Source organism: Choloepus didactylus, chromosome 9 (genome assembly GCF_015220235.1).
Source record: "Choloepus didactylus isolate mChoDid1 chromosome 9, mChoDid1.pri, whole genome shotgun sequence".
Lineage (NCBI taxonomy): Eukaryota > Metazoa > Chordata > Mammalia > Pilosa > Megalonychidae > Choloepus > Choloepus didactylus.
The window spans coordinates 23,825,332-23,850,497 of record NC_051315.1 but is presented as its reverse complement, the minus strand read 5'-3'; the positions used below and the strand labels follow the sequence as shown (position 1 = coordinate 23,850,497).

The 25,166-nt window shown below is 41.4% G+C and overlaps 1 protein-coding gene and 1 pseudogene across 2 annotated transcripts in view; one reads left to right on the top strand and one right to left on the bottom strand.

Moving 5' to 3' along the window:
- The window catches only part of LCT (lactase), a 53,986-nt gene that overhangs the window by 1,047 nt on the left and 27,773 nt on the right, over nt 1-25,166 (top strand). For both annotated transcript variants that reach the window (XM_037850157.1, XM_037850158.1), the window contains exons 2-6: nt 9,521-9,600; nt 13,527-13,610; nt 16,670-16,772; nt 17,989-18,067; nt 21,147-21,870. In XM_037850157.1, coding sequence (XP_037706085.1) covers nt 9,521-9,600; nt 13,527-13,610; nt 16,670-16,772; nt 17,989-18,067; nt 21,147-21,870 — 1,070 coding nt within the window. The remainder of the gene's footprint in view (nt 1-9,520; nt 9,601-13,526; nt 13,611-16,669; nt 16,773-17,988; nt 18,068-21,146; nt 21,871-25,166) is intronic.
- Nucleotides 10,149-11,040, bottom strand: LOC119544668 (annotated as a pseudogene).

Sequence of the window (25,166 nt, the reverse complement as noted above, 5' to 3'; positions counted from 1 at the left end):
TGGTAAGAACTTAATTGTAATTGTCCGTATTCATGGTGCAAAGATAATTTGAGATTTTGATTTAGTAGATCTGGGTAGGATTTGAATAAACTTTCCAGGTGATTCTGAGATATACCAATTCTGAGAACCAATTTTGGACTATACAACCATTCTTATTATATACTACAAATATTTATATATATATATATATATATAGTATCTAGAATAGGCATACTTGTATATTCTACTTTAACTTAACATATTTTATGGATATATTCTCTTCAGTGCTTTGGAAGCATGATTTTCAATGGTTCCCATCATATTAGTGGATTATGAAGTTTAAAGTATTTGTCCACTTTTTACATATAAGTATATGCTAATTTTCACAATTACAAATTATGTTACAATGAACATTCATATGTATAAATCCTTGCCTACCTCCTGATAAATTCCTTCAGATAGATTCCTAAAATTAAACTTACTGGGTTAAGGTTAAGGAAATGTACGTCCTTAAAGTTTAAATCATTTTGTTAAATTATTTTCCGTAAAAGTTGAGAGAGTTTATGCCAGCTGTTATAAAATTGCTCTTCTAACCCCACTCTACTCGTTTTTTTTTAACATATTCCATTTATATAAAATGTAAATATAAATAAATCTAGCACGACAGAATTAGACAAGCGGTTATGTAGGACTGGGGAAGGATAGAGGGATTGAGAGGTACCTACTAAGGGGTCTGCATTTTTTTGGAGAAATGAAAATGTTCCAAATTTGACTATGGTGATGAACACACAAATCTATGACCATACTAAAAGCCATTGATTATCCTCTTTGGATGGACCACATGGCATGTGAATATCTCCAACAGAACTCAAAAAAAAAAAAAAAAGGAAATTTGGACATAGATGGGAGAATGCCATGTGACGACCAAATAACATCGTTACCAGTTTTCAATGTTAGAATTGTTTTATGATTTCTAATTTTATAGCTAAAACTGTTCTCTCTTTGTAGTCTTAATTTACATGTATTTGATTATAGAGAGCCAAAAGCTTTTTCCTATGTTAAAAAAAGTCATGGCAAGGCTATATGGGGAGCCATTTTAGGTAGTGTTGTTCAGCAAGGTTTCTCTTGAGCTACCGTTTTTGCAGACTTGAATGAATGGTGGAGCAAGCCACGAAAAGACCTGGAAAAGAACGATCCCAGGCAAAGGGAAGGTGTGCAAAGCCCCTGCAGTGGGGGCAGAAAGAAGCCCAGTGCCTAGAGGTTGGTGAGGTAAGAGAAGAGTGGTAGGAGGTGAGGCCAGTTGCAGGATTTGAAACTGGATTCTTTGGAAAGCCCTATTTGGGGAAATTAAGCAGATATAGAGAGATGTGTGTTGGCTGTAATCCCAGCATTCCCCCACCCTATGTTACCACTGTGCTAAATATTCTGTTGATCATTCCATGTCTTTTTTTCACCTTTGGTACCCACAATGACTATTGATACGGGGCCAAATATTTTAAATACAATTTTTTATTTTTTTATGTTCAGAGAAGTTGATACTTGAGCAAATAAAGCACATGCATTGCATTAAAAAAAAATTACATTAAAGAATCATTTGCTGCCAATTAGAAAATAATATAAAATGCAGCTCTGAATTTTTCTCTAAGAATTTTTTTTGTCAGGTATGATTTACATAAGGCAAAATGCATAGATCTTGATTTTATAGTTTGACCAGTTTTGAGAAATGCATATTCCTTTATAACCCCTATAAAATTATGACGTTAATCATCATGTCGGAAAATTTCCTCATTCCCCTTCCTAATCAATTCAGAGTCTTGGAAGCAAACTTTAATCTGATTTCTATCACCATAGATAAAAATGGAATCATCTAGTACATCTTTTTTTTTGTTATTTCTGTTTTATTGATATATATTCATGTACCATACAGTCATCCACAGTGTGCAATCAGTTGTTCACAGTACCATCGTATAGTTGTGCATTCATCACAATCAATTTTTGAATATTTTCATTACTTACCAAAAAATAAAAATAATAAAAATACAAGTAAAAAAGAACACCCAAAACGCCCCATCCCCCATCACACCTCCCCCCATTATTCATTTAATTTTTGTCTCCATTTTTCTTCTGTCCATACACTGGATAAAAGGTGAGTGTGAGCCACAAGGTTTTCACAATCACACAGTCACACCGTGTAAGCTATATAGTATACAATCATCTTCAAGAATCAAGGCTACTGGGTTGCAGTTCAGCAGTTTCAGGTATTTCCTTCTAGCTATTCTAATACACTAAAAACTAAAAAGGGATTATCTATATAGCACATAAGAATAACCTCCAGAATGACTTCTCAACTCCGTTTGAAATTCTCAGCCACTGAAACTTCATTTTGTTTCATTTCTCGCCCCTCTTTTGGTCCAGAAGTCTTTCTCAATCACATGATGCCAGCTCCAGGCTCATTCCTGGGAGTCATGACCCACGTTGCCAGGGAGATTTACGCCCCTGGGAGTCAAATCCCACTTAGAGGGTAGGGCAGTGAGTTTACCTGCCAAGGTGGCTTAGAGAGAGAGGCCACATCTGAGCAACAGAAGAGGTTCTCTGGGGGTGATTCTTAGGCACAATTATAAATAGGCTTAGCCTCTCTTTTTCAGTAACAAGCTTTATTAAGGGCAAGCCCTAAGATCGAGGGCTTGGCCTTCTAAATAGGTAGTCTCCAGTGCTAGTGAGAATATTAGTACTTCCCCAGGTGGGGAAGTTTAATAATTGCATATTTTCCCCTAGTCCCTCAAGTAGGCTTTGCAAATACATTTTTATTCTCTGTCCAACTTACTTTGCAATGTATTGGGGCTTCACACTAACCTGTACAAACCAATCGTATCTCACTCCGTATTCAAAGTTCATGTAATTATGGTGTTTGAATAAACTGACCATACAAGTTAAATTATATAGCGTGCTTCAGAAAATAAAGACTTTGCACCAAATAAACATCTCTTCCTTTGGAGAGAATATTGAGCGGCTTTGAAGTTTTACAACACCGTCAGAAGTTGAAGTTTTAGAACACTGTCAATATCATCCTTTACCCTTTAGTCTGATTTGCCTTAGTCCTAACCAGATCAGCTTCATTCATACCTCTAATTGAAGTCTGAACTCTTTTTCAGCTTTTTTTAACAGTATTGTACGGGATAATACTGACATTCATAGCTGCTGAACTCTAGCTCTGAGACTCAGGTGTCACACAGATACCCGAAGTTCCAGAGACCAGACAGGTTTTACCCAAAGAGCTCAGCATCTCAGAATTCGAAAATAACCATTACAACTAAGGAATAGCTGTGACGGCTGTAATGTCATACAATCTAGGGACCTTTAAGACTCCCCCTGATAACCTATGCTCTTAAGATTCAATTCTCAGAGTTAGTGCACATTATAGTTATCTGTATTAGTGAGGCATTATAATGTTTGTCTTTTGGTTTCTGGCTTATTTCATTCAAAATGCTGTCCTCAAGGTCCATTCACCTAGTTGCATGCTTCACAACTTCATTCCTTTTTGCAGTCGCTCAATATTCTATTGTATGCACACACCAAAATTCACCATTGTTCATCAATGTACCCTTAGGCCACCTACATCCATTGCAAATAGTGAATACTGCCACCATAAACACCAGGGTACAAATGTCCATTCAGATCCCTGCTCTCAGTTCTAAGTATATATTCAATAAGGGGGTTGCAGAACCTTATGGCAACCCCATACTTAGCTTCTTGTGGAATCACCATACTGCCCTCCAGATGGGCTGCACCATTCTACTTCCCCACCAACAGTGAATGGGAACATTCCTCTCTCCACATTTTCTCAAGCACTTGTACCCCTCTTTTTATTTTTTTTCCCCTGCAATTTTATAGAGGTATATTCATATACCATTGATTGTACACTGTGGGATACAGTGTACAATCAGTTGTTCACAGTGTCATCATATAGTTGTGCATTCATCACCACAGTCAGCCCTTGAACACATTACTTCAAAAAAGAGAAAAATAATAAAAAAATAAATAAAATATGATAAAAAGTTCAGACACTACTACTACCACCACCAAGAATCCCATACCCCTCACTTATATCCCCCTCTTATAGACATTTTGCATTGGTATGTTGTTTTTGTTACAATTAATGGAAGCATATTACAATGTTACTGTTAACTATAGACTCTGGTTTGCATTGATTATATTTTTCACCAATACCATCCCATCTTCAACACCTTGCAAAGTTGACATTCATTTGTTCCCCCTCATGTAAAACATTTTTCTGTTTGTACATTTAATCATCATCATTGACCACTCTAGGTTTCACGAAGTTATTCAGTCCCAGTGTTCATCTTCTATCTCTCATTCTGATGTCTTACATGCCCCTAGCCTTCCTTTTTCAACTGTACTCACAGTTATCTTTGTTCATTGTACTTACAATATTGTGCTACCATCACACAGAATAGTGCTTGTGCTATCCATTTCTGGATCCATACAATCAATCCCATTAAATATTCTGTACTCCTTCAGCATCAAATGCCCGCTCTCTATCCTCTTTCTAACTCCTGATAACCTGTGTTCTCTGCTTTAACTCTCAAAGTTTGCTCATTAATGTTAGTTCAGATTAGTGAGACCCATATAGTATGTCTATTTTTGTCTGCTTTCATTCAGCATGCTTTTGAAATTCATTCATGTTGTTGCATGTATTAATGGTTTGTTCCTTTTTATTTCTGAGTAGTGTTCCACTGTATGGCTATAGCACAGCTTATTTATACATTATCATTATCATGAATAAATCTGCTTGAACATTCTTACAAAATTTTTTTGTGGACATGTGTTTTCATTTCTCTTGGATAAATACCTAGGAGTAGAATTGCTGGATCAAAGGGCAGACATGTGTTTAACTTGTTAAGAAACTGTCCAACAGTTTTCCAAAGTAATTGTGCCACTTTATGCTCCCACCAGCAGTGAATGAGCTTCCCAGTAGCCCCACATCCTCACCAACATTTGGCATTGTCAGTCTTGTCTATTTTAGCCATTCTGGTGTTTATCTCATGTGATGCCCATTACTTTTGTAAATTATCAAATTATACAAATATAATTTCTATTGCAGATGCATGTGTGCTTAAACAATATATTGTTAAATTTTGCTTGTTTTTGAGCACTAGAAAATAGTATTGTACTTTTGTAGTCTTCTATAAATTTTCACTCAAAATTGTTTTCAAGACTTATCCATGCTGTTGAATATAACTATATAGTTCATTCTTTTTCACTGCTGTGTAATATTAGTCCATTATCCTGCTTATGGGCATTTGAGTTATTTTCACATTTTTGACGTTATGAACATTGCTGCTGTGAAAGGTTTTTGTACGTGTTTTTTTGTGTATGTATAAGAGTTTCTCTTAGGTATATACATGAACAATTTTTAATCATGGGGTATACAAACGGTTAGCTTTGAGAGTTATGTAAATTTTTCATCCACTGTGGTTTCACCAATTGAAATTCCCACAGCAATGTATTAAGAGTTCCTGCTGTCCCCACACCCCCCTCCCCTGCCTGTTGTCTCTCCTGTTGAGTTGTCTTTTTCTTGTAGGAGTTCTTTATATATCTTGAATTTAATCTGTACTGGTTATGTGTGTTGACAATATCTTCTTTTGGCTTGACTTTCATTTTCCTTATGGAATCTCTGATGAACTGGAGTTGTTAATTTTCTCGTAGTATTTTTTGTTTTCAAAACCTGCCTGTAGGTTTTTGAAAGTGGTGACAGGTACAAAGGTAACCATTGTATAGAACATGCTTGATGAATCTTATGTTTTCTGGATAACATACATGGATATAGTAGGGGTCATTCCTGATCTCTGGGTCAATGTGCACATGTGGCATTCCCATCTCTTTCATGGCAAATTTCCGGATCTCTTTGAGTGCCCAAGGGGTGTGCTTCTTGAAGCCCACTCCATGAATGAGTTGTGAATGCCCATCATGTACTCCCTGGTCACCACCTGGTTGATAGCAGAATGGCCCTTCTTTGGGGGAGCCATTCTGCTGGGACCAGGTTGGAAAGGATTATAGCATGTTGGTGTTTTTGTTTTTGTCTTGTTTGTTTCTAAAGGTCAGTCTGGATAAATTGTTCCTCCCTCATAAAGAACCCAGTACTACCCCCACCCTAGATGCCCCACTGATTTTAAGCCCGAAGAGGAGTGTGGGGCTGGGGTTGCCAGATGCTTGTCTCTCTTCTCCACTTCCCCTCTGCCTGGGAGACCCAGCCATGTGGGATGACTGTGCAGTGCCTCAGGTATGGCTCTTGGCCTTGTTTTTTCTTGGTTCCTTGCCATGGCCCCTGGATCTGAAGTGGTTATTGCCGTTCCAAAAGGAGGAGCCAAATCTCCTTCCCACAACCCAGCCTTCCAGCTCTCCTTCCAATTTTCTGGCCACTTTCCTGCTTAGTTCTCTCTCTCTGATAGCAAGTTTCTTGCCTCTGCTTTGAAGGCTCTGTTGCTCCAACACCAGGTTATGAGACAAACTCCTCCTCCCCTTTCCTCAGGGCCCTGCCCAGGCTTCTTCCCTTCCTTAAATCCTTAGTACCATCCAAGCAGAGTTTCCCACTTTGTGCCTCTACTGTGACTGGTAAATAGAGTTGCACTTTTGATTAATATTGCATTATAATTTTTTATCAAGATGTAGAGCTAGACTACTTGGATACAAACCCCAGCTCTGCTATTTAATTGCCAAGTGTACTTTGGCAAGGATAGTATGTTTTTTTTAATGGCACGTTTTACAGTCACTTGAATGTATATTCTATAACTTTAGAATTTATAGTTTCCAGATGTTTTCATCTCTCTTCCCTCTCTGGTGCATCTTCACCACACCCATTCTTTGGGGAGTCATTTTTCTGATAATCTGCAAAAAATGAAAGCCATTCTTAGATTCTAAGATTTTTTTCCCCTTTTTTAAAAAATCAACACTTTTAAAAAACTAATGGTCTTTATTTTTAGAACAGTTTTAGATTTACAGAAAAATTAAACAGATAGTAGAGTTCCCATATACTGTACCCCCCTTTGCACACAGTTTCCCCTATTATTAACAATTTACATTAATATGATACATTTATTATAATTAATGAACCAACATTGATGTATTATTAACTGAAGTCCATAAATAATTCAGATTTCCTTAGATTTTCCTTGATGTCTTTTTTTCTGTTCCAGAATCCCATCCAGGAAACCACATTACATTTAGTCATTATGTGTCTTAAGGCTTCTCTTGGCTATGACAGTTTCCCGACTTTCCTTGTTTTCCATAACCCTGACAGTTTTGATGAGTACTGGTCAGATATTTGTAGGACACCCCTCTATTGGAATATTCAGATGTTTTTGTCATGATGAGACTGGGGTTATGGGTTTTTTGGGGAGGATGGCCACAGAGGTAAAATGCCATTTTCGTCACACACATGCTGTCAAAATGATCTATCACTGTTGATGTTGACCTTGACCACTGGCTGAATTAGTATTTGAATGGTGTCTCCACTATGAAGATATGCACCCCACCCCACTGCTTTCCATGCTATACTCTTTAAAAGAAAGTCACTATGCACAGCCCACGCTGAAGAAGTGGGGAAATATACTCTCCCTGATCAACACTTTTAAAAGTTCTTTTATCTTTCTGTGTTTGTTGTTATAAAACTCCTTTTGATGCATTCAGTGTGCTGTCACTGAGGAGGATTCAGAAGTGAGAGACGATCCTTGGCAGGGAGTTACAGATGGGAAGAGAGGAGGGGGACAGAAAAGAGAATAGTAAGAATTGCCTAACACTGGGACACACTGCAGGGTAACAGTCCCCACCCCATCTCACCCCTGGCAACCGTGGCTTGAAGCATGGATATTAGCAGTTCAATACTGGTCAAATTAGTTTTCTTGAAGCATTTGGGGTAAAAGGGAAGCATCTATTTTACAGTGTAAGAACTGCAGTGGTTTTTGGAGGAATGACTTTCCTTTGTGATGGAAAAGGATGAGTTTATCTTTCAGTGAGGTCTGTGAGACATGCTTTGACACCCCAGAGTTCCAGCGATGACTTAAGGGACATGAACTTACCTCGGTGCTATGCGTTGATTTTCTAGAGGCTAACCACAGTCAATCCTCACAACAAATACTGGTTTTGACTTCTAGGGACACAAATACCTATCTTTAACCATATCCAGTAAAATTACAGGATAAATTATCTTAACCCAGAGCAGTTAACCCCTTTGCTCTGACTTTTGAGTAAAAGAGAATAAGACAGTTTATTAAAGGAGCAATCACTTCACAGCAGAACAAATACTAGGGTAAAGGATATTCTTTCAGTCACATAGAAAATGTGAAATGCAAACTTAGAGAATCTAGTTTTAAGTCATTGACCATTTTTTCTTTGTATTACGAGAAGCATAGTTTACGCTCATCTTGCAAACCATATTGGGTTTGTTTTTTTTTTTTTTGGTATGATATGAGAATTTCTGGAATTTATACACTTGTTCACTAATTATAGAAACAGCTTGAAAAGTCAAATAGAAATGATTTGTGGGTTAGTTGTATTTAAGAACTAATCGTACCTATGATTCATTTCATTGGTCCAGAGATGATACTAAGCTGCGCATTTTTGAATGTTAAGTACAGCGTGTGGTCCGTGTGTGCTGATGTGATGATATGCTGAAGGCTGAAAATCTCAGGAAGGTGAAATGGATCCATCTGGCACAATCTTAAACAACTGGAAAACATGAAATCTTAACAGAATGAGGACTAAATGTCTCCAAGTAATAATCCATGCTCAGAGGATTTCAAAGTTTTATGTTTATAAAAATAAACTCTTTTGTTGTTGGTAGTGGTGGTTTCACCCCCCACTCCATGAGTGTTTCTCAGATTTTGGTCTGAGGACCACAGCATCAGAATCACTTGGGAAGCTTGTTATACTCTACATTCCTGGCCCCACCCCAGTGTGCTGAATCCAAATCTCAGAGGGTGGAACTAGTAATTGGGGTTCTTAACAAGCACAACAATGATTCTGACTCACACAAAAGTTTGAGAATCAGTGTGATCAAATGTCAAAGCAAGTGGATACACATTGCAAGTTTCCCTTTGTTTTCTCTCAGTGCAGTCAGGGCTGAATAGATGCTTGTATGATGAATAAAGACCAATATAATAGCAGCTTCCTGAGAGCACCCCTGCCTTAAAAGAAGTTTATAAAGGAGTTCTTTCACTGCCTTTTTTGCATTGCTGGTAGCAAGGCAGGCTAACTGCTTTTATGCTTTCCAAACTTTTACAAGTGTTCTGCATTTCACTGGCCTGATTTATATGAAACAGTCTCCAAAGAGACAGCATTTTTATATAGCCACCTTGTTTTCTAAAATCTTTCAGTGAGGATAAAGTCATGTTAGTGATTTTTTCAGAAATCCTTCCTAAGTAGGTGAGCATCTAATAAAAAAGTTTGTAGGAAATGATTCTCCAAGTGGTGTTTGCAGTCAGAGCTCCTGCCCTCGCTCACCTGCCTCTCTGGTTGGTTTCAGGTGGAAGGCTCTCTGTTGTCCTACGAGCTGAAGAGATCCCTGCGTTCCTGCTAGAGCCATCCCTGTCTGCGCTTGCCAAGGTGATGACAGCATAAGAAATAGCATCTATAATAGCTGAGGAAAGTTGCAATTTTAGTTTTACAAAAAGAAGAGAGATTTTTGTCTGTTGGCTTGAGAATTTAAATGCCTCTTCTGAATGGTATGCATTTTCTAGATTCATGATTACTTTTTAGAAACAAAATCTCTTTTGTTGTAGTCCCCAGCTTTTGCTTGGCCAAGTGTCAGCTTGCCAAATGAAGATACCAAAGGCCTTTGCTTGCTCTGACTTTTGATTAAAAGAAAATAAGATAGTTTATTAAAGGAGAGGGCACTTCATAGCAGAACAGATAATAAGGTGAAGGACATTCACCTAGAATACCTATCCTGGTTTCTATCTCCTCTGATTATAATTTTTTTTTTTTTTCCTTTTGAAACCTTTTATTTTGTTCTTGGTACTTAAAACAGTTTTGCCCATAGTTCACTGTACCCTGGACTTATGATACCAACTTGTATGTGGCTGATTAGGAACCAGACCAGACTGCATTCTTCTTAGGTCTGGTTGATAAATGGTACTTAACTAATGATTCTTTCATATAACCTTTAACATGAACTGATAAGTCACACTGATGATGCCCCAAGATAATGAGGGACTGATGGTAATTCAGACGGGTACCTCTGAAAAAGTTTGCAGACTTCCTATCCTGTTCTAGCCAGATTTTTTTGAAAAACTTGGGGAAAGATTGAAATGCCTCACTAGTCTGAGACTGCACATGAGTCTTTACAACATTACATGGAAAAAACAAGAATCCCAACATAGCATCCAATAGCCCTCCACAGATAAAATCATTGACCAAGTGAGCACTGTGATTTGTTGCACGAGGCAAATACTCTTTAATGGGACCTTAAAGACCAAAAAAAGGACACTGCTGAATCCACTTGGAAAAGAATGCACACCAAGCCTCACTAATACTTTCCAAGTCCATGGTATTTAAGTGTCCTGAAAGCCTGATAAGTGTTTGTGAATTTGTCATGCTTGTGGTCTTGAAGCAATGTTTGAACTCTTAAACGGAGTGAAAATCGCTTCTGTTGTCCCTGCAAGTACTGCTGCCATGCTACAAGTTACAAACTCTGGGGTGCTGGCATGCTTACTGAGAAGGCAAGTAAAATCCTTATACAGGCCAAATATAAGGGTCAGTGTAGTTGTCCTCTGCATTAATGGGGGAAGGATTCCACGAGTTTCAGAATCCATCCCTCCTCAACTGAAGTGTTGTGTCCTCGGTTTGGATTCCATATAGCTGTTGCCAGGAGACCTTCTGAATAGGAAAAGTGATTGCTATATTGTTGAAAGCTGCACAACAGCCACACAAGTAATGCTCCATTTCATAAACATTTGTAATATGAAGTGATATATCTCATTTTGAAGATGTTATGCTCAGTGGCCTCTTGTCATGGGCTTCTGAATCCTTCATGTTGCTTAAGAACTTTCTTCTTCATGAAGGATTTTTTTTAACCTTTGACAGAGGGCTGGAAGCAGTGTGACTTAATCTGAATGCAGCTTAGCACAGTCATGGATGGGGATAAAGGGACAGTAAAAACTGTCTCCTGGTGTTCTGAAAATGTGTTTCACTGTAACACCATCTGGGCCTGATGGTAGCTTTTTTTTTATATGTATCTTTCCCAATTTCATCCTATTAGTGTCTTTTAGGTTCTGTCTTCTGGAGACAATAGTGATAACTAAGTATCCCATCTCTGTGGGCATCCCGACCCGTGCCCAGTAGCTGCCTGCGGGTCGGCAAGCGAGTGAGGCCACTATAACTTTTAAATAAATTTTAAAAAGAAAAATTAAAGCATCTGAGAATAAAACAGCTTTGGCTCAGGAACGGTGGTTTCTGGGCAGGGTTGAAAGCCATCAAATAATAGCTCATTGTCCTAGTTCTGCAGCATTGACAAAATGCTGTAGAGATATCACTCTGCCCAGTGGTATCTATACTGGGATGGGGCCCCACATGGCCAGAGTCCAGTCTTGAGTTGTACAAGTTCAGGAATTTAAAATCCAAATATGATAAGGTCTGGATAACCAAAAGCTGATTGTGTGGTCTGAATGCCATATAAATCAATTTACAAGGGGAGATAACTGCTATCAGAAATCTACTCAAGTTCTTCCCCATAGGGTCTAACTCAGGAGATCAAAGTGCAGATCAGTGCAGGAGCACTTGAACTGGTCTTTCTGCCCCAATCCATACCATTCAATATTTATGGGTTAATTTTCCAAAAGTGCAGTTCTGATCAATTCCCTGCTGGGAAGCCACTCTCCCCTGAATCAGTATAAATTCCTTGAGGCCTTCAGAGTGCAGCTTTCCCTCTCCTGATCTCACTTCCAGTTGTTCCCTAGTGTATGTGCAATGCCTTCTTCCTACTTCCTGCATTCCCTACTCAGGAGTCCTTCCAGTCCCCTCCTGTTCTTCCTCAAATTGTCCAACAAAATTCTGCCCATTCCTTAATGTCCACGTGAATGTGCTCTCCATCAGGAGGCCTTGCTTAATGATATACCCTTGCTCAGCTGAACCCAATGTGGTCTTCCCTGCCTTGGGACCCCATCATTTGTTGAGACTAGTGATTCCCAAGCTTTGGTCTGTATAAGAATCACCTGAAGAGCTAATAAAGAACACGGACATCAAGGCTTAATGTTGGTGGAACAGAAGCTGGGCCTTCCTGGTCTTCCCAAATTCTCAGGTGATTCTAATCCCCACCAATTTCAGAACCACTGGTTAGACTTTTCTTATAGCACTTCTATTAACTTTCTGCCTTTTCTTACTGTAATTGTTTTATTTACTTAACCATCCCTGTTAAATTGTAAGCTTCTGTGGCTCTTACTCATCTTTACATGTGAATCCCCAGCAGTATCCAGTACAGTGACTTTCAAGAGCAGAAACTCAGTGATTATGTTGCCCCAGAATGCCAAACAAAAGCAAGAACTGAGGAGGGTGGGTAAGGGAAGGTTTGAGTTGTACTTGCCAGAGTGACATGAGTGTGCTGAGTATTTGGTAACTTGATTGGGAAAGCTATAGGGAGCCACTGGTGAATCAAAGTCCACAGTGCACTTACTTGTCACCAAATGCCATTATCCCTGGTCCTTATCCTGAGGGAACAGGTGATCTATGTGAGGAAAAGACAGGCAATGATCTGATCAGGACAAGGGCGCCACCAGCCAGGCTCGCTGAGGGAAGCAGGACGGGAATCAGTGACGTCTTTATGTGTTTAGATTTCGGAACCTGATGGTTTTAGAACTTATGCAGGGCAGAGACTGGGGTGGGGTGGAGGGTGGGTGGGGGACAGAGGGGTATGCCCTTAATTGGAGAGCGGATGAGGGATTTATTTGTGAGCTAATAAAATGGGTCAGGCTAGAGCTAACTGGGATGGACTGAAAGAAGCCAGTGACTGGTCTGAAATTAAAACAAAATCCCAAAACCTAGTAGGGTTTGCAGAGATCATTGTGAAACTCCTAGGTGGCTAAGGACTCCTTCCTCACTTCTGTCCTGGCAAAATGTGAGGGCCAGCCAGTGAAAACAATACCAGCCATGGGGAAGGTGCTGGCTGGAGGCAGCGCTGGTCTCTGGTTTCCTTACTACTCATCTACATTGGTGGGAATCCAACGTTTCTGATACACAGTACCTCATTCACTTACTCATGCATACATTCAATTGTACACATTTATTGAGTGCTGACTGTGTACCTAGTACTTTGCTGAGCACCTACGTGATGTATTCCCAAACATGTAGGCACCCCACACACATTTTCACTCCCATCTCCAGCTTCTCCCTGACTGCTTTTCTCTTGGAAAATTCTGCTTTGGAAGATTCCGTTTAGCAATAAGGGGAACAAAAACAAGAAAAAGAAAAGAACTCTTCTAAGGAGTTTTTGTCTTGTAATTGCTTCTGCTATAATGACCCTATTTACTTATTTCTAGGACTCGATCGATTTCCTCTCTCTTGACTTGTCTTATGAATGCCAAAGTGAGGCGAGTTTACCACAGAAGCTGAGTAAATTGCAGGTAATTTGAGCCATTTTCTATATTGTTGATGAATGGTGAAGGTTCCAGAGGGTGTATTAGACATTTAACATTTCAACTAATGCATAAACTGAACTTCCATCAACAGTCAGAAGACCTGCTGGGTTGCATCTTGGGAGATTTCCATTGAAAGCATCACTAGAGAACATTGGAGTGTTAGGCAGTCTTTCCTAGAAAGGATAATGAGGGTTATCTTATTAAGGTAAATATTTACATGGCTCTTCTGTTCCCTTGTGTAGAAATCTATTGAGAATCAAAATTCCAGTGTTCATTTTGAGTTTAAAAAGACATTTCACATCCACGCTACCAAATCAGAAACCATCTCTGGGGACCTTCTGTAACTTTGGACTCTCCTTCCTGTACCCAGTGTTGTTTTATTTGGGTCTAATGATCTGACCCAGCTCCCACCCAGAGGGAAGTCCATTAGGAACCTCCTACCCAACTGTTAGGCCCCTCTCCTAGGCTGTGATTAATTCAATTCTGATCACCAGAATTCACGCATGCTTTTCCTCTTGCTTCTGTAGGTTTGGGCACACAGCCCTTCCTCTCGACTTTCACCCCCATGTCCAATCCCAATGACTGTGTTTCCAGTTGACACAGACAGACACCATTACTTTTGTTATTTACAAATAATAAGATGCCCAATAGCATTTCCTACCCACAGTTACCAAAAACAATATATGGTTCCACAAGACATTTTAGTAGTAGCTACTCTGTGATTTTAGTGCTTGCTATATACAAGGCACTGGATTAGACACTTTATTCCCTACATTATCTCTAATCCTTAAAGCACACCTGAAGACAGACCTTGGGGAGTGAATGTCAATGGGATTTGAATCAGGGCATTCTCATTATAAGACACTATGTCACCTCTCCAAAATAATAAGTCAGGTACATTATTATAAGGGTGTCATATTTTTAAATCACATATGATTTTAGTTGTTTTTGTAAACACCTGATCACCTGAACCTGAACTTGCTTGCCACCCAGAGCCTGCACTTGTGGTCATGCTGACAAGATTTCTGAGTCTTAGGATAGGACTGTAATGCCTTTAGGGTCTGCTTATGCCGCTGGTGACTAAATCTGTCTTTTGTCCTCCTTGAGGAATTAAACCAGAACTTGTTGCTAAGCTAATGGGTTCATACACTGTTGACATTTTAAAACCATCTCAGTTATGTAGACATGGCATGCCTCAGAGAGCCAGTCAACAGGAGAATTGGCAAGACTTGTGCTTGAGGATGTGGTTTATAGTGTTTCTCTTTGTTACATCAAAACATTTTCAAGAAAACCTCCTCCCCTCTGTCTGGATAAAGCTGCGAACTCTCAGTTCATAGCTGGCTAGTCAAATAGTAAAACTTTTCATGGACCAACTTAGCAACCATTTATTATATACCCTGCAACTCTTCTTTATTGCTTTTATTTCTTTGAGTAGAAATTCAGTTCCAGATGTAGAACTTGACAGCTCAGATGCAGCCCCCCAAATTCACAATTACAACTCTGATCACACAGCACTGAGGAAACGATGCCACATGTCTAACTGAGCTAGATCTTTCTGGGATCATAGCAGCCTGATAGCATTTCCCACCTGCAGATACCACACCTAGGACAGGTGGAACAGCTGAGTACTCCTCGAGGTGGGGGGCTGAGTTGGGTTACCAGAGCCTGAACCATTCCATCTACAGCTTCCTTCCAAATTTATCCTTCCTCCACATCACAGTTGCCCCTTCTCTACCCCTGCCCTTGAAGGGGCCTCTTCTCATGGGCTGCAAGGGAAGAGGGCAGAGGCAGTGCTCCCATCCATTCCCATCCCCCCTCCCTAGAGCACCTGCCTGCCCTCTCTGAACCTCAGGGCCTTCACCTGGCACTGAACATTGCACACAGGTGTTTTAGGGCAGTGGCGAACATCCTCAGACCCAGCACCTCTAGGAAAGAGCCTACAGCACATCCATGAATACTGAGTTTGGCACAAGGGGTTGCACATCCCACTTACCAGAAAAGGCTCTGCTCACCCAGTAAGCAGAAGGCAAGACAGGATATCACAGGCTGCCACCATTGCTTATTGATCTTTCAGGAAGCAAAAACTTCTCCGTTCCTTACGAGTGTTTGGAGCTCATGCATTGACGAGGCAGGGCAAGAGCAGGATTGTGTGGAGTCATAGCTCTACCAACTGTGTGTCATGGGCAACTTAGCTTCTCAGAGCCTCCAACACCTCTTTTATAAAGAAGGGATATTATTAAGGTGGTCATGAGAAAAGAAAGAATGTGTCTGGCTCCTTTTTTAAGTAGTTGTTATTGTTATCTCTCAGTAGCCTTTAACTGCTCAGAGGAGCAAAAAGCTGGCATGGTAAAAATGGCCAACCCGTCTGGCCCCTCAAAAAAGTAATATGATGTGAAGACAAACAACATGCCAGCCTAGAGATATTTCCCTTATCACTGAAATGGCTAGAAATGGGGGTGGGGTGGGAGGTGGAGTTGATTGCATCTGCTCCAGTTTTAATGATGATGGCTCCTTTCAAGTTGGAAAATGTCAAATGTCTCCCAAAGTATAATGAGCCCCTATGAAGCCATCCTCAGCTTTAGAAGCTATCAACTCATTGCTGATCTTGTTTCATCTATATTTCTATCTTCTCCCCACCCCAAACCAGCTTACTTTGAAGCAAACCCCAGACATATCATTTCATTCATAAATATCATGATGGTCATACCTTGATAAGGCTTTTAGTAATACAGGGCTCCTGAGGTGAGCAGGCTGCCTTGTTCGTGGTTTTAACATAGTGTCTGCACTAAGAGGTGTTCTGTAAGCCTGAGATGAAAGGAAGAGGTGAAGATACTCCCTCGATGGGGTGGGGATGATCTGTGTTACTGAAAAGTGTAGATCTTTCTTCCTCAGAGCCTAGAGTCAGTTCTTTTATTAACTCGAGATGCCTAAAGGTCATTTCCAAAGTCAGATTGAGTGTTTGTAGCTTCTCATCTTGGAAATCTGTCCCTGTTAACAACATTCTAAGAAGCTGAAGTTCATTTGTTGGCCTTTATCTTTTTTAGACCATTGAACCAAAAGTGAAAGTATTTGTTTTCAACCTAAAACTCCAGGACTGCCCCTCCACCCAGAAGGACCCAGCCAAGCTGCTATTCAGCCTTTTCGAAGGTGAGTGATGATTATTGGACAGGTTTTGAATGACATTCGGCGTACTCGCTCAATGGAGAGCAGTCTTGAAAACCTGGAGTACTAAAGGAAGGTGGGGGGATCTGACAACCAGCCATACATCATGAGGGTTAGTGCCCTAGGCCTTCCCACTGATGGTCCCTTGCAACCAGCTCCCATTGATCCAAGGAAGAAGAGAGGTTCTGTACAAAGATGTCCAGCTCATATGGAAATAAAAATTCAGGCCTCAGTTGTCATTTGTAAGCAGGAGACTTGCTTTTGGCCTTTCTCTTCCCTTCCATTTCCCTCCCTTCAGGGTCTCTCTGTCCCCTCAAAAGGGGCTGCCTCGTGCCTCTCTCTCTCTCCCAGCCTCTGCTTACCCATGGCCCCAGTTCCCCATTACCGTGGCTTGCACCTGGCCCTGGCAGGCACCTGATCCATAACTCAGGCATGATCTCAGTACCTCAGTTCAAATTCCTGAGCGTGAATCTGATTGGTTGGCTATGGATCGGGAGACTGTTCCTGGTCCAGTTGGGGGGGGTCTGTTAAGGCATCAAGGACTGGGGGCCAAGTCAGCAGAGAATCTGAAGGGCTGAGCCCATAAAACATCCCTAAGTGCCCTGATACTCAGTTTCCATCACCCTGTAAGGTCAGAGTGTGGGAGCAGGGCCCAGCAGTGCCCTTTCTGCCACCTGTAACCCCTCCCACACACTGGAATGGGCTTCACAGTCCTCATGAAGCCCCATCCACAGATACCACTTCATAAACCTCAACTTCAGTGGCATGGTTTCTGTTACTTGAATTCCACCCCTTTCTGATGTTTGAGTTCTTCTAAAGCACTGGTTCTCAAAGTGGGGTTCCCAGACCAGCAGTATTAGCATCACATGGGAACTTGTTAGAAATGGAAATTCTCAGACTCCACCCCAAGCCTACTGAGCCAGAAACTCTGGAAGTGAGGCCCAGCAGCTGTGTTTTAACCAGCCCAGCAAGCGATGCTGATCCACACTCACTTTGAGAACCACTGCTCCAAGTCGAAATAGGTAGAAATCTCTTGACTGCCTTAAATCCTTAGCCCAGGAAGGAAATGGTATCTTCCAGAGGGGCTTGAAACCATGGCTTGGATTTTGGTATGTTGTATAAGTGAGAAAAACTAGTGATTGCAGGCATGCATGATCTTGGTTTGCTTTAGGTAGAGTTAACTGAACTTCTTCTCTTACAGCCATAAATAAAGATGAAGTGCTCACCATTGGGTTTGATATTAATGCATTTCTGAGTTGTTCATCAAGTTCCAAGAAAAGGTAATGTTAGAGCTCCTGTTCAACTATTAATAACTGTATTTGTAAAATACTCTGCTGTTTTTCTCACGTGTAATGTCATTACCATTTGCCTCTCAGGGCAGTGTATTTATTACGGTCATTTGATAGATGGGAGATGAAGCCTCAAGAGAAGAGAGTAGGAAGAACCCATCTCTCCCTGAGTCTTCCTCTGGACCCTGTACTATCCTGGCTTTCTCTCCTTGCAGTTGGCCCAAGTGCACACAGCTAGTAGAACTGGGATTTGAATGCCTGCCTGCTAGTTTAAGATCTTGTTGGAGGCAATGTGAGCTTGTGGAAGAGAGGGTTGGGTTAGAGTGTTCTGACCATCTCACTGAAGTTCTATGATCTGAGTTGGTGAAGTGAGTTCTCTGTACTCATTTCTGAGGTAAAATAGGCACCGCTACCCCATGAGGAGACAGCATAATAGGAAAGCCCGCTATTGTAGCAGAGCAGTGTAGGTAGAATTGTACCTACTTGATCTTAATTCAATGATGTTCTCAAGAAAGAGGTTTTAATCTGTGGTAAGGTTGCAAATAATCTTTTACCAAATCTTTGAAGTATAGAACTTTGTAAATAATTAACTTCAAAAAAAGAATAGAGCAGATTTAAGATTATTCCTATAATTACATTGCTCTCACACCCACATTCCTATGTGTTTCTCAAGTAGGAGAGTACTCCCAACACTGGCAAGTACATAGCACCCTCAGCGCTCCACGGGAGCTCACTGTACACGTGAACTTCTGGCACGTGTGTTAAGGAAAGACAGAGGCTGGGAGGCAACCATTTGGCTTCCCAGACCTTCGGCTAGAGCTGTCCTTGTCATTCACCTCAGACACTTCTAATACAGCTCTGTCCAGGGGCATAAATTTCAGGTGTCACCACCTCTTCTTGTACTTCTTTTCCAGTTCTCAGCATTCCTGAGACATAATCTCCTCCCATTGTTCAGTCTTCTCTATGCAAAGTCAGCAGTTCATTCAAATCAGTAGACACAGAGCAGCTGTGTGTCAGGCTCTGGGTAGGCGTGCGAACACCACAAGATGGCAATAGGTCGGATTTGCTTCTTGATCGCTCCTAGAGTCATCTGAGGAAGGCTGGGCTATCTCTTGTCAGAAAAGAAAATTCAAGAATCTTTAATAAAATGACTACCCAGAGAGGTCAGTGATAAACCCAGGAGATGACATAAGTGATACCAGCTCCAAGGGTCTCTCCCTAACACCTTGACCTATTGGGGCTTTGCTTGAAGCTCAGTTCCAACCTTGGCTTACATTAAACTAACACCTGGGTCCCTACTCATGAGCAGTAGTGGAGAACTGCTGGTTGCAGGGGCAGCTGGAGGGAATTTAGAAAGGACTAACATAGATTCTCCCTTGAGAATCTTAGACCTCAGAGGGCACAGTAAGGCTCACCAGTGACTCTAACAGCAGACTGAGTGTGGCGGGAGACACAGCACTGGGATACCTGAAGTGGCTCGGAGCATAGTGGTCAGCTCCAAGTACTGACATAGTGGTCAGTACTTGGCAGGACTAGCCATAGCGATTGAGGCTTCAGTCTGCTAAATCACTTCCGAAGTTAGGCAAACCCAGGACTCCCAGCTCCAAAGCCTATACAGCAAGTTCTAATTTCCCCTTTTCGTCAAAGCCAGGAGGACAGAGCCAGGGTCAGGAGCAGTGGAGTAGGGTCAGAGTGAGGGTTAAGTGCAGCTGAGGCTGTGCTCGAGTGGACATCACCTACATCCTTGGTTGTTCTCTAGTTGGACATATTTTTTGGCTAATCCACAGCTTTAAATCATCATTTCCCCTCCTCCTTCTAGTCTAGCAAATGTGAGTGAGCTGGTGTTTAGTAAAACAGGAGGTGCTTAGGTTTGGAAGGTGCCCTGCAGGGCCTGTCTCCAGACAGGCTTCACTCTATGGGAGGGAGTGCTCTCTGCAGTGTCCGTGTTGTGGGGGCTTCCTGCCTGTTTAAACAGCTCAAGTTCTTCACAGCAACCCTGAGGTACTTAACTATCATTATCTGCTTTTTCATATAAGGAACTGAGGCACAGAGGGCCAGGTAACTTGCCCAAGGTCTCTGCTTCTCTATCACTTCTGCCAGTTCTGCACCTTGGGCCAACTTAGTGTAAGGAGCTCCCAATCCACATGATGGTCCTTGAACAGGGAGATGCTCTTGTACTCTACCTCCTGGTATGTTCTCTTCTCCCAACAAAATGCCCCTTCTGCCAGCCCTCCTCATGGTTGCCCTCTGCTGGGCGTAATTTGCAGCATGCTATGGTATAATGCTTTCTAACCTGCAGGGCATGATTGTTAGTGGATGGTGAAATCAAGGCAAAGATTTGTAAACACCTTCAAAAAAAAAAAAAAGGAAGGAAGGAAGGGAAAGGAGAGAGGGAAGGAGGGAGAGAAACAGACTAGAATAAAATAGAGACTTTCAAAGTGTGCATGTAGTAAGGATTGGTACTTTTATGAGAAAATTTTGCTTCAGTTTTATACATTCAGAAACATCTACAAATCTGCCACATATATGTAGTGGTACAGTGGTTAGAAGTACAGGCTCTGTGCTCCACAACTTGCAATCTGTGTGTTTCTAGAGAAGTTACTCATTTCTCTGAGTCTCAGTTTCCTCATGTGGAGGCTTTTGATCTCATGATTTTGTGACGAAAATTAAATAATACACATAAATTCTTATCATAGTAGCCAGCATAGAATAGAGGCTCAAACATCATCATCATCATCATCATTAGTTATATCTTATAAATAATAAATTAAAGTTTGGCACCAGAACTAAACACACAATTTAAACAAGCTCTAATACAGAGAACAGAGGAATTATTATGGTATTTTGCTCATGTGAGTGACAGTAAGTCATCTAAGCAGGGGTAATAATAATAATAATTTTCTCACCTACCAGTCACTTCCTGTCTGTGACTTTGTGGATATGGCTTTCATCCCAGTGTTTGTGGAACCTTTACTGATTAAGCACATTGTAATTTTTCTTCAGTATGGGTCTGTTGTAACTCACAGAGTCGTTAGTTATTATGTCCCTTGATGTCCTTTCAACCCTGCAGTGACGCCTGTTCTCTGACTGACAGCCCGATCCTTCCCACTGGCCAGCAGGACCACGAGACGGCGCTTGGCTCTGTGTCGCCCGCCTCAGCCTACCAGCGAGTCTGGGAAATGTTCGCTAACCAGTCCCGGGCAGAAAGGGATACTTTCCTGCAGGATGTGTTCCCTGAAGGCTTTCTCTGGGGTGTCTCCACGGGAGCTTTTAGCGTGGAAGGAGGCTGGGCCGAGGGTGGAAGGGGACCAAGCATCTGGGACCTACTCGGGCGCCGGAACGCCACCACGGGCCAGGTGACGCCACAGGTGGCCAGTGACAGTTACCACAAGGTGGACTATGACGTTGCCCTGCTCCGCGGCCTCCGAGCTCAGGTCTACAAGTTCTCCATCTCCTGGTCCCGGATCTTCCCCACAGGGCTTAAGAGCAGCCCCAGCCTCCGAGGTGTCGCCTATTACAATAAGCTGATCAACAGCCTGCTGGACTCACACATTGAGCCCATGGTGACCTTGTTCCACTGGGACCTGCCTCAGGCCCTGCAGGATCTCGGAGGGTGGCAGAATGAGAGCGTGGTGGGGGCCTTTCTGGACTATGCAGCCTTCTGCTTCTCCACTTTTGGGGACCGTGTGAAGCTGTGGGTGACCTTCCATGAGCCGTGGGTGATAAGCTATGCAGGCTATGGCACCGGCCAACACGCACCAGGCATCTCTGACCCAGGAGTGGCTTCTTTTAAGGTATTTCCCATCCTTACAAATCCTACTAATTAGAAGAAGAAAGGTCTTTGGCTGGGAGAAAGTCGTTTTATCTGTCTTCTTCCTATTAGCAAAACTTTACTTTTTGTCCTTTAAAGAAAAGCAGAGGCAAGGAAGGGATGATAAATTGTTAATCACCTATTTTGTGCAAACTCTGTGCTAGCACTTTAGAAAAAATTATTTATTACATCCTCAGATCAGCACTGATGGATAGAGACTTGGGGTTCAGAGAGGAGAGACAAATTTGGTCATGATAGCATCCCTAGTGGTTTAGCAGTTCGAAGCAGGATTTGAGCCAGGAGTCAAGTCTACTTGAAACCAACGCAAGTTCTTTGGGTCAGCTAGAACTCCTAGTTGCAAGTGACAGAAAACCCAATCCAAACTAACTTAAGCAAGAAGGGAATGTATGAGTTCAGGAGACTGAAAAGTCTTGGTTGTGGCTTGATCATTTTGGGGCTTGAAAAAAGCACAAACTTTGTCACCATGACCTAATTTCTCTCCCCTTCTTGTTCTCCTCATTTGCTTTATTATTGGGCCACCTGGTAGCCAGATGTAAGGAGCCCCACTTTTGTATTTAAAGGCCACCAGGAGAGAAGTTGACCAAGCTCACCCTCTGTTCTTGTGTTCCCAGTAAATTCTCCCTGTTCCTCATCGTCTCTGCATGGGATGCATGCCTGTCCCTGAACCCATCACTGGCTGGGACTAGAGGACTGGTGCACTGATTGCTCTGCCTTCTAACACACTGGCTGAGAGCAGGGGAGGGATTGGTTTCCCAAGGGCAATCAGGGTATTGCGTGGATGTTGGGGAACACAATGAAAAATGGCTTAATGTAGGTCCTTTTCCATCATTTTCCTTTTACTTCAAAATCTCCCTGAAGATCCATCATCTTTCCCAGGCAACATTCTTCAGAATGGAAATGTTAGACTGGCTTTTCCCCTACACCACTTGGGTTCTATTCTGAAATTAGATTATTTTCTGTGCCCTGTGCCAGGTGTTAAGGAGGATGTATGACCTATGCTATGTTACAATCCTTTGAGGGAGATGATACTAACACAAAATAAAATTAGAAAACAATTGAAAATGTATACAATTAGGAAGAACTAGAATATCGAGTATAAATTATACATTGTGTTAACACTTTTCTGGTCCCAATGACTGTTTCCAATGGTAGCATAACATTCCGTTGAGTACCTTGCCTGACACTGACTGACTTGTTTTGAAGGGACGCAGTGCTGCCTTTTGGAAAACAGTGCGGTTTGCCATTGGAGTTTAGTACTCAATTGAGGACTAACATCTGGGAAGTGAGAAGAAGCTAGGAGTTGTATTTTGGGGGTGCATATTTTGATGTGAAATTCTTTAAAAGTCTAGTGCCATCTTGATATGATAAAAAGGACAGGGAGCTAAATTTAGCAAGTTGCCTCCTGCACTCCAAGCTTCTGTTTAGTGTTTTATATTTACATTATCTCATTTAATCCTCCCAGGTGGAGCCATAAGTACTTGCTTCTTGCAGACAAAGAAGCTGAAATTGAAAGAGAAGATGGTCTGAATTTACTAGCAAGTTAGTGGCAGAGCCAAGACTCAAGTCCAGGCTCATTACACTCCAGATAGCCCCCACTTTATCCCCATTTTCCTGTGATGTTTCACCAAGAAATTTCTTGATTTGTAAGACTGTGAGTTAAGTCTACAAAGAGAGTCCTGGTTATGATTTTTCATGTCTTAGATTTCATTAAATAGGCTAGAAAGAATGCTCCTCTCCCTTGTGGGTTAACCAAAATAATTTCCTCCCACAGATTTATCGGTCAACAAGCATTCAGGGACAGAGACAGAATAACATTGCGAATGACACCACAGGCCAGGAGTCAGGCTGCCAGGGTTTTGTTTCCTCACCCTACCCTTTCCTGACTATGAGCATTATGGCTAGATATTTTACCTCTCTGGATCTTGTTTTCCTCATCTGTTAACTGGTAATAATAATTGTACCTGCCACATGAGCTTGTTGTGAGGATTACAACAAGGGGCTTGATACACATCAGTTGTTATTGTCGTTGTTGACATTGTTATTTACTTGCCAATCTTGTCAATGTTAGGGACATTGTGATGATTTTTTATTGACGTTGCTGACTTTGGTGTTGATGTTGTTGACATCAGTGAAAACGTTGGTGTTGATGTTAGCTGTTCACTTTTTTTTTATAATTAAATTTGGTTTTATTGAGATATATTCATATACCATACAATCATCCATGGTATATGTATTAGTTAGGGTTCTCTAGGGAAACAGAATCAATAAGAGATATCTATGAATATAAGAGTTATAAAAGTGACTCATGCAACTGTGGGTATGCATGAGTCCAAATTCCATAGGGCAGTCAGCAAACTGGCAACTCCAATGAAGATGTTTGATGAACTCAGGAAACAAACTGGCAACTTCAACAAACTCCTCAGGAAATGAACTGGGATCTTCGACGAACATATTCGATGAACTCCTCAGGAAATGAACTGGCACCTTCGACGAACTGCTCAGGAAATGCTTTGCTGGGCAGCTGAAGAAGAAGTGAAGGTCCTTTATCAGTCTTGCTTGAAAGTCTTCAACTAACTGATTGGATTAAATTCAGCCAACTGCATTCTCTCATTGTGGAAGACATGCCCTTCGTTGAGTCATCAGTCACAGCTGCAGCCTATTGACTGATGATTTAATAAACCAGCCCGTTGGTTTATTAACCAGCCACAAACATCCTCACAGCAATTGTTAGGCCAGTGTTTGCTTGACCAGACAGCTGGGTACTATGACCTGGCCAAGATGACATATGAACCTAACCATCACAGTATACAGTACCATCATATAGTTGTGTATTCATCACCCGAATCTATTTTTGAACATTTTCCTTACACCAGAAAGAATAAGAATAAGAATAAAAAATAAAAGTAAAAAAGAACACCCAAATCATCCCCCCCATCCCACTGTATTTTTCATTTAGTTTTTGTCCCCATTTTTCTACTTATCCATCCATACACTGGATAAAGGGAGTACGATCCACAAGGTTTTCACAATCACACTGTCACCCCTTGTAAGCTACATTGTTACACAGTCATCTTCAAGAGTCAAGGCTACTGGGTTGGAGTTTGACAGTTTCAGGAATTTACTTCTAGCTACTACGATACATTAAAACCTAAAAAGTGTTATCTATAAAGTGCATAAGAATGTCCACCAGAGTGACCTCTCAACTCCATTTGAAATCTCTCAGCCACTGAAAATTTCTTTGATTTCATTTTGCTTCTC